Source organism: Dromaius novaehollandiae, chromosome W (assembly GCF_036370855.1).
Source record: "Dromaius novaehollandiae isolate bDroNov1 chromosome W, bDroNov1.hap1, whole genome shotgun sequence".
NCBI classification, from domain to species: Eukaryota; Metazoa; Chordata; class Aves; order Casuariiformes; family Dromaiidae; genus Dromaius; species Dromaius novaehollandiae.
This window is the reverse complement of record NC_088130.1, coordinates 40855533-40865624: the sequence shown is the minus strand read 5'-3', so window position 1 is coordinate 40865624 and position 10092 is coordinate 40855533. Positions and strand designations below refer to the sequence as shown.

The 10092-nt window shown below is 38.2% G+C and overlaps 1 protein-coding gene across 6 annotated transcripts in view; it reads left to right on the top strand.

Moving 5' to 3' along the window:
• The first annotated feature begins 63 nt into the window (after window positions 1-63).
• The window catches only part of LOC135324407 (DNA repair protein XRCC4-like), a 191396-nt gene continuing 181367 nt past the window's right edge, over window positions 64-10092 (top strand). For 2 of the 6 annotated variants that reach the window (XM_064500616.1, XM_064500613.1), the window contains exon 1: window positions 64-145. Coding sequence is in view for 4 of the 6 variants with exons in the window: in XM_064500612.1 (XP_064356682.1) it covers window positions 1610-1643 (34 nt within the window). In the remaining 2 variants the exon portion in view is untranslated. The other 4 variants (XM_064500612.1, XM_064500611.1, XM_064500614.1 and 1 more) reach the window with 3 other exon arrangements.

The window sequence follows — 10092 nt, the reverse complement described above, 5'->3', positions numbered from 1 at the left end:
TCTGATTGGGAGGGGCGGCCAGAGGGAGGCGGGACGACGAGGCGGGAGCGCACTAAGGGCGACAGGCCGCGCCTGCTTCTTATTGGCTAGCGTGCGGCTGCTGGGGAGCGCGGCCTTTTCGGGAAGGCGGAAGCGGCGTGTGGTGGTGAGGGACTGGGAGCGCTCCGCCCCGCCGGCCGTGGCGGCGGTAGGGGCCGGGAGGGGAAGGGCTGCGGCTGCCCCGTGGGGGAGCGCCCCCCCCCCCCCCCCACGGTGCGGCGCCGGGAGGCACGGGGTTAAAGCTGTACCTGTTTTAATAGAGGAATTTTGTTCTTTGATTAATTAGTGGTTTCGGTTTGTAAATGGCCGAGGCTGATACCGGGGCTGTCGCGCCCGGGCTTCCTGTGCGCCAGTGGCAGCGGTTGGCCCCGGGGAGCTGCCGGGCGGAGCCGTTGAAGCGCTGAGGCGCCGCGGCGGGCGCCGTGAAGCGGCCCTCTGATCCCTAAAGGCGCTTGGCCTCGGCTTAGGTGCTAGGCCTCGGTCAGCGTGTGGTGACCACCGCTGTGGGACTGTGCGGTGTGCAGTGACCTTTGCTTCTCGGTTTTATGCGTTGTTTTTTCTTTAACTACTTTACAGTGAAATGTGATGGGCATAAGTAATCTCTTATGCTTAATCTCCTTCAGGAAGTAGTTTAGAAAAGGCAGAGAGGGAGTAGTTTGTTTCTTGGTGGTTTTTCAGCTCAAGTTTGGTCTCCTGTATTTTTGTTGTTTCCTTATTCCCTCTCTGTAGAGGTTTTCTTCTTTCCTATTCTATACTGCACTTACCATATGAAGCCAAGTTGAAAATGCTTGGATAGAGGTAATATATTGTAGCCATAACAAGGAAATATATTTCCTATGTGTAACCGATAAGGATGCAAAATTATTAAAATTGCAAAATGTTCTATGTTGTTGGCCTCTTATGCTCATGCATAAGTGAAAAAAGCCTGTTAAACTAAAGTCTGTGATGACATCTGGCTCCTTTAGCAGTAGGCTTAGTCAGGAGCAGATGTGCTGTGATCAATTCTGTGGGAGAACGTTATGATTATTTTATATTTACAACAAGGTGCCTAGGACTTGCTGTCATGTCCAGTTTTTGCTCAGAAGTTTTATGGGCAACCTGTTTCTCCTTTTTAAAGTATACTTTATCTTGCAGATCTTGAAAAAACACCACCCCTTTCAAAAATGATGGCTTTGGGGTCTCTCTACATATCTTTCAGAACTAGGGCCAAGTTGTTTTTGTCCATTGAGTTCAGTGCAGATTTTGCTTTTTTTTCCCTTGGAAAGGGGAAAGAAAACTTTTTCATCCTACTAGAAGAAGTGGGAATAGCACCTGATGCATTTCCACAAGTTGCTGTAGGAGGTTGCAGGGTAATGAGGGTATATACGTAAAACACATTGGCATGGGGGAGTCAAGGCACTAGTGTATTAAACCCAAATATTTAAAGACAACTGAAATAACTGCAACATAAAGGCATTATATATGTTTATTTTCTGAAGAGCAGCTTCATTTACATTGGCAACTTGGGCAGTTGCAGTTTTGAGTTCTTTCTGTAAAACTGTAGTTTCAACTTCATAATGCATCAAAATGGATGTTTTTCAACATGAGCAGATACAGAATTCAAGGTAGGTTGTCTTATACAACCAGTTTTTCTGGCCTGTGGATTTCAGGCATTACTAAAATTGATTTCCATTTTGTACTTGGTTTTTTTTTTTTTTGAGCAATTTAGTCCAGTAATTATGAAGGTTCATTAATTTGAAAATGTATCAATGGATACTTCTCAATCAGCAATTTGTAGAGTCATTTTCTCATAATGTCTTATTCCTGTTTTGTTAGTGAATTACATTTACCAGATCAATTTCTTTTATTCCTGTGTCATGGTGATTTCAGATGAAAAGTGCAATTAAAATAGTTTGAATACCAACCTTATTTAGTATAATGTGTATAACAATCTTAAATAAATGTGTTTTATTCATTTTACATTGATGGATTTATAAAGAAAATAAGTTATAACTATAATCAATAGTCAAATCTTTAATGGTTACCATGTCCCTAGATCTTTAGATAGAACAGTATTTTTGAACTCGTTTATGTGTTTCTGGGTTGGAAAAAGAAACAAGTTTGGTTTTCCTTTTTGATTTCACTCTTGACTCTGCAACATTAATTAGTTTCTAAAACGGAATAATTATTTCTGCATCTGCAAAGAAGACTGGAACTGTCAGTTTTTGTTATACTCTACCCAAATCTGCTCCCAGGTGGTCAGCTAGTCACTTTCTCTAGTTCAGTAGTCTGATTGCAAATGTGCTGATTATGATGAATATTTTTATGTAATATTGTCTGCTTTAATAGCCTATAATGAAATTGTATGCAAAATCCATTGCATATTTTTAAATGCTTTTTATTTATCCTAAGAATCTTATTTAAGTGAAGATTCCAACAGTCTGAACCTCTAGGAGAAGAATTTTAATCAGTTACATGCTATAGTAAAATGCCTTTAGCTGTATATTGTGGAAAAAAGTCATTTGCTCATTAATGATCTCCCTAGTGGGAGCCTTGGCACATTATGTGATTTGAAAGATGGTGTATCCAGCATAACAATGTCTTTTGGGATGCTGCTGTGGTGTATATATAGGGTATTGACTGGAATACAAGACATGAGTTTAGATGGTGATACTCCAGTTCTCCTTGAAATTTTTCTCCCAATTAATTTATTTTCATAGAAAACCAATTACAAGTGACTGAGACAGTATCAGCTGAGGTAGAGAAATGAGCTGGATATGTGTTCTTGTCTGTTCAGATTTCAAAATTATAAGTTTAAACAGTTATATTGGGATAGATAAAATTATTCAAGTAACCAAATAAAGCCATACTAGGAATGTTGGTTTTCTCTGTGTGTGGTTTTTTTGGTTTGTTCTTTTTTAAGGAGGTTTAATGGTATTTGCTGTGCTTCTTAATAAGCAGGTGGACAATAGAAGTGTTTTATTGGTGTGATTTATTAATGAAAAGATTGCTGAACTTTCAACTGAATGTTTAAGCAGGGAAGCATACCAAGGGATTTTTGTGTACATTGAAAGGAAAAAAGGTGGCTTCAGAACATAAGCTTCTAGGTTGTCTTCAAATACAAGCAAAATCCTGACAAAATAATATCAACTTGCATGCAAGAGGCTACATTTTTAGCTTCTCATTTCTTTTAGCTTTCATAAAAAGTAGGAGGATTGTATGAGATGGTTTAAAAAATATTACAGGCCAGTGACTGATGTGACAGGTACATCTATATGAACAAATTTATGTGCATAACAAATATGCAGATGGCTTTTTTCACCTCATATGTACACATGCACATAAGATATAAACAGCCTTCCCCTTCTCTTCCCCTCCTCCTCCTCCCCCCCCCCCCCAAATGTGCTAGTTTGAATGCATTGGTAAAGCTGATAACACTTTTTTTTAGCTTTTATGATGTCTCCACTTCTGTTATTCTTAACGTCTTGAACTATAAGAAGGAATGCCTAAAAACTTATTTGCATAGTTGCTACAGCTACAAATTCATTTAGTTTTCCCACTGAAATGAGGCAGAGGAACATGAGGGTTACACATTATTCAGCAAACATGGAGCAAGTAGGTGGTGTTATGACTGCTGGCAATGGTATTAGAATGTGGTCTTTAGTTTATTAATACCATTTAGCAAAAAACTATCTACACTTAAGTATAGCTCCTCTTTCTTTCTCTTTTGCTTCTTTGCCTCCCTTTGTTACCTAGCAAGAATGCGCAGGGCAGAATTTGCAGTGATGCTAGAAGGTGGTTGTTGGACGCTATGGGATAACCAGAAAATGGGTTCTTGTTATAATAGGGTAAACTATGACAGCTGTAAAGTGTTTGGAGGTTGCAGCTGACCTGAGGTGGAATGAGTACTCAGAAGTCACTTCAGAAATGCTTGGAAGGACTGTTCTAACCTTGTGACTATACATTTTATAAGAACTTACTGTATCAAATTACTTATGTTAGGCAATGTTCATACAATGATTTGAATTCTTATACTTGAAAACTTGCTTTTCATGATAGAGAATAGGAGTTCATAGGAAATCTATCAGTTTGATAAAATTCAGTGATTAACATAGACAGTTGTTATATAGGGTTTAACTAAATTCTTGAAAGATTGTCACAAAGGGATCTGCCAGTGACTGTGCTAAACATCCTGTAAGGAGACTGATGCTGAGTTACTACTTTGGGATACCTTCAGTTGCTGGATGAGAAGACAGTAGTTATGTTGTATTGTCCAGACTGTAGAAAGCATTTGTCTTCCTATATCTAAACTTTTTGATTGTTGGGCAGACTATTAAAATATATTGTCATAAAGAGTGGTTAGAAAGACTGGTTATATGAGGCCATGGCATTACAGGCACTTCACAAGTTACTTTGATGCTGGCTGTGAAATGAGCAGAACAGCAGCATCTTGGATTAGAATCATCTACACAATGTTTCTAATGTATCCATTAATGTAGTATTTAAGAATGAAACCTAGGAAATGGGATCTTAAATACTATTATGCTAGACAAAGCTGCAGAAAGGACTTCCAGAATTTCTTTAGCACTTAGATTCTGTTCAAGCACCGAAGTACCTTAAAATATTTGGACTAAAAAAAAGTATGCCTACTTCATTACTTAACTTGTAAAACAAAGCTTTTCCTTTAAGTATTATAAAAAAAAAAAAAATTGTAAAGATTGATGCACAACTGGATTGATGCCAGGGTTACTGGTAGCACAATTTAGCAAGGCCCTGCACCTTGTGATAAGACTGGTGTCATGGCCTTGCTTTAGAACTGCTTCCCCTATGTATCTGATGTAGGTGTCTTGCCCCCTTGCCTGACACGCACAGTCCCTGGGTGGCTGCTGTTGCTCCTTGTGTCTTGTTACTGAGGCTCTTGCAAGCCTTCTGGCAAGACTTATTCACTGGACTGATTTGACTAATGAGTTTCTACTTTAGTAAGGATGAGATCACTACACTATGTTATGTGTATGTGAGGTGAGCCTCACTGGCTTGCTTGCTTACTGCTTTGTCTCAATGTCTGTTTCTGGTGTACTTTTTATCTTTTGTTGCTACTTGAAGAGGAGAAATTTTAATCCTTACCTTTTGCCTCCTAGAGGATAACAGTAGCTGGAGAATGTTGTTAAAGTATTATGTTGGCACTCAGGAGCCAAAAATGAAAACATGCCTCACATCCTTGAAGAGTAGGTGGAATCTGCAGAAGTTTAGACTGAGATTTGAAAGGTCTTAGACCACTGTTTATGTCTTCAAGGTTAATGGGATGCAGCTTGTGACTTCTTCAATGTTATATGTAGCAAAATGTGTACAGTGCTTGTTGTAATTATGTGGGGAAAAGAAGTGAAATAATATGTATACACAATCAAATTATGATCTGGACTAATTTTCATTAAATAACATAGTTAAAATACATTTTAGAAAGCTATTATAAAATACTGTTTCTAATCATTAAATGTTACTGAAGTAGTACCTTGCTTGAATTCCTTCAGCCTGCCCTTATTGAACCCTAGTTTAGATGGGCTTTGAGAACAGGATACCTGAAAAGAAAAAAATAAAAAATTAAAATAAAAAAAATTAATAAACTTTAAATATTAGGCTTTGTTAATTTCCACCTAAGAGTTGTTGTAAAAGTGAGGTATTGTCAAATGAAAAGTAGGGTTTGGTCAAGTTTCATTCATGGCTCTTCTGCTGACTTGAGTTGTGTACCTTACCTAGGTTCAGCAACAGTGTCCTTCAGCTCCTGTGATTGCAGGCAGAGTGTCTTTGTGGATCTTTCTTTCCCATGGTCTGTGTCTCTATGCATATGAGATTATAAAAAGGAAGGTACTGAAAGGTACCTGTAAATGTAAAAATTTTCAGTAGAATTCAACAATGGATAATGGAATCAAAAAGGCTGCTGTCCTCTTGTCAAGATATGAAAGACTTATCAGATTATGTACAGTACCACGCTGACATAAGCTAAAGCAAAATTTAGGAGAGAATTACTGAACAAGTTCCTGTTGCTTACTAATCTGACAGTCAAATCTAATCAAAGTAAACTGTGTATCTTAGAGGAGAAGTTCCAAGTTGAAGTATTTTTTATGTGTATGCCTAACCAAAGGGCTCTGGTGTTACACTCTTCCAAGACATACTAGTAATTTTACATAAGATTATTTGACTAAAAAGTACTGAGGGACCTAAAGTTTGGAAAACTATTGGAATAATAAAAGCAATTCTTCATCTGCTTTACAGACTTTTAGATGAGTTTTCAGGCTAGCCTTGTGGGAGGGAATGTCTTCCAACAGAGCAGACAGATAAATGGGAGATTGTAAAATAAAAAGGGAGTCTGATCTTATGTGATTGTAAGAGTGCAGAGACTGAGAACTTTTGTGCTCTTGATCTAGACGTCAGCCAAATTGCTTGCTATCTTGGGATGGAAAAACTAATGCAATTAGAGGAAGAGTGAGGCTATATATCCAATCACAGGCTGCATTTGTTTTTACGAATGAGGCTAATGATTATGAAAGAGATTTTGTTTACCAGTCTACAAAAGGATCTTAGAGGCCACCCTTTTCAGCACAGTAGTTGGACAGGAAAGAAGGAGCATAGGGCTTTCCAAATACAGTCAGCTGTGTTAAACTTATGGTGGAAGACTCTCAAAAACCTGAGGAGAGATTTGTGTTGACTGAGCAAATGAGGGAAGCTTAGACAGGAGTCAGAGGCAGCAAACTGTATTGTGTGGGCTTAGGTTAAATTTCACCAGCTGCAAAACTTAGCATAAAAATTAATTTAAGGTACAGCATACAGTGGCAATAGGCATAATGGGATTGGGTGGAAATGTTAATTTCAATGAAAGCTATGCATCTTCATCATAGAGGATAATTATTTTTAGAGATATGGGGCAAAGAACCAGCTGAAATATTCTTGTGTGTACTGGTAGTAGACCTTACTTGACTTACCTCTCAGAACCTCCTGAAGGCTCTGTGAGGGGGAGTGTTCCTCCCTGCCTTGTTCAGAGAATTACATAGATGAAAACAGTGCTTTAAATTTTATGATCCTTCTTGGATCTTGTTTATACCGGGGATTTGCTTTTTTCTTTTCTTTTACTTTTTTTTTACCTTGACTGTGTTTAAAAAAATAGGTGCTTTTTATCTTTAAATTGTGAGACAGAGGTGGTGTTTTTCCATTTTCATTTTTTTTAAGCATATACTCGTTAATTCAGGCTTTGTGGGTGTGTTTATGTTTTTTTTTTGTATTTGATGGGGCAAAACAAATAAGTGTACGTGTGACTGTGAAAGGGAAGAAAATGCAGCAGGAGAAGAGATACGTAAAACTATACTGAAACAGCGTGTATGAGCTGTGGACAACTAACTCTTCTGAACTATGGGCTCGTTTTTATGTTCCTCTCCCTCCATTAGTTTAGATTCATTGTGTTTGTTTGCTTTCATTTCACACAGTGATCTGCAGTAGTGGTTCTGTCCAGCTTTCCTTGCAGGAAGCCTAGCAACGCTAAGGTGAAATGCAACCCAACATGCAGTGAAGGCTGAACTTAACTGAGACTTATTTTTGTAGTACTTTCCACTCTTGTCCTGTTTTACCCCCCACCGATAACTTTTCCTGTGCCATCATTACATTAGAATTGATTTAATTTATATGGGAAAGCAATGACTTAATAGTAACACCTCTGAGACCTGGATACCAGTGCTCTGCTTGTTTGCCTTGTTACAATTTACACCTTAAAATCTCAAAACTGTTCCTGACTGATGGACTATTAAAGCACTTTTATGCTATATTTTTCTAATGAGTACATAATTACCCTCTTCAAGTTCCTATGGCACTTTTCAGCTGGTATACCCCTGCTGTGTCTCCACATTAGACTGCAGGTTTCTCTTTCCCTCTAATGCAAGCTGATGTTCTTTAGTGCTTGTGAAGAAAAAAAGTGATATTGAAGATCTGGCTTCCTTAAGGGGATTTCCTGCTTGGTATCAAGTGTCTGGGGGACAGTTTAATTTTCTTGTGTTTTGGGTTTTATTTGGGCTTTTTTTTGCCTAGCCCATGGTAAGAAAAATGGAAGTGCTAGGAAAACTACTTAGAAAAACAATGAGTTGATAGATCCTGAAAAGCGGTATGTTTATATATATAAAGAACTTAAGATGCGAAAAGTACAAGTAATTCTTGTGAAGCCTTTTTCTCCCCTTTTGAGATGGAGTTTGTAGATGTAACACTGAACACAAGGTAATGGCTGTATAACTGATTGTTTAGGGGATAGAGGAGGTGGTCAGTGAACTTACTTCCAATATACTGGCAACTGTATTTTTATTAAAAAAAAAAATGCAGTGAGCTTTGTGAAGGTCCGGGACATGTGGACTGGATTCCCTCCTAGCTAAAATATCAACATGTCAGTCACTTGTAGATCTCTGTTTTGGGTTGTTTCACGTGTATTATCACAAAGCCTAAGCTAAACTGGTGCCATACTTTTTCTGTGGGTTTCTTTGCCTGTTTTGAAGGTGCATAGCATACTTCACTTCATGACTAGCAATACCTTGGGGCACTGGCATCATGTATCCCTATGCATATATATGTGTCCTGTTACCTAATATGTTGAATCTCATGGGTTGGCATTGAAGGTAGGTTAACAAACCAAAGGTGGACCTGTGCCCATCTGCAGAACCAGATGGAATCAGCACTCATTTTGGGTTGATGTCTCTTTGCCTTATCTTCAAACTCTGATTGCTCAGTCTGACCTCTCACAAAAGAGGTTTCAGCTAGACAGATAATTTAAATTTCAGTTTTGCAGCTCTTTATTCAGCCGTGGTTGTCACTTTGCGTTGAAAATGAATATACTGGTCCATTGGAAATGTCTTTTGAATTGTTTTTCTGTGTGGGCAAGATGAAGACATTACAATGTTTAATTTAAAATAGTGTATGCTCTTTGTTTTACAGAGAAATCAGTGTAGCCCATTGCAATTTATAACTAGAAAATGGAAAGAAAAACATATCAAAACTTTTAAGTGAAGACAGGGTAACGAAGGAATTTTCTTCAAGGAAAATGGCTTAGGAAACTGTTTACTAAGACAGGCAATTTGGAGTCTAGGCCTGTTTTTTGTTGTTAATTTGACAGACAAATGTGAAATTAGAATAATCTGTCTCTCTGAAAAGCTCTAGGTGTAGAGAGGGGAGGAGAGGAGTATATGTAAGCCTTGATATTTATACCTTTGCTCGTCCCACTGAACTGGTTACATATGGCCAAACTTGTTTTTCCAGGGTTCTGGCTCAGTTTTTCAAAGCACTTCAGAACAGATACACAGATATAGAATTATGTCCATCAATATCTATCTATCATTGCTTTATTTTTTCTTTTGTTTCATTTATCCTTGTTGCAGATTTGTTACTCTTGCCTATAGAAGCTATTGTGGATTTGATAACACTGAACTTATTTGACTTTTTTTATTAAAAAAAAAAAAAGGGCAGGCTGTTCAGTGAAATCTGTTGCTTGCTGATGTTAAGTCAAATGTTTACAGAACCATGTCAAACCCAGTGGGACTATGGTAGAAGGTGTATAAAGGGACTAAACAATAAAAGATGAAGGCAATCTGTAGGACAGATTTGTTTTCTGTCTTGAATATCCTGATAACATTTAATTCTAGAGAAGGCAGAGTTTTGGAAAACAGATGATACCTGAACCACTCTACTGTGTTATCCAAACATACATCAAAAGGACATATGTATGTGAGTATCTTTGGTTCTGCAAAGGCTGGTTAAAATACACTGACACCCCCCCCCCCCCCATGCACACTCACATGGATAATACTAACTTAGTGAACACTGCAGAACTGCGGAGGGACTTTTGGAAATGTGGCAAAGATACCGGGAGTTCCTGGCTCTCAGTTCTTATGTATCTTACACTGCATTATCTGCAGGCTTGGAAGTTGTGTGCGGCAGAGATGTCCTTTGATCTGTCTTCTCTGACCACACAGTACAGAATTGTTTCCTTTTTTTCTTACCTGCAAAAACATTTTTTTCAGTATTGTCTTTTCAGAGCAACTATGGGGACAT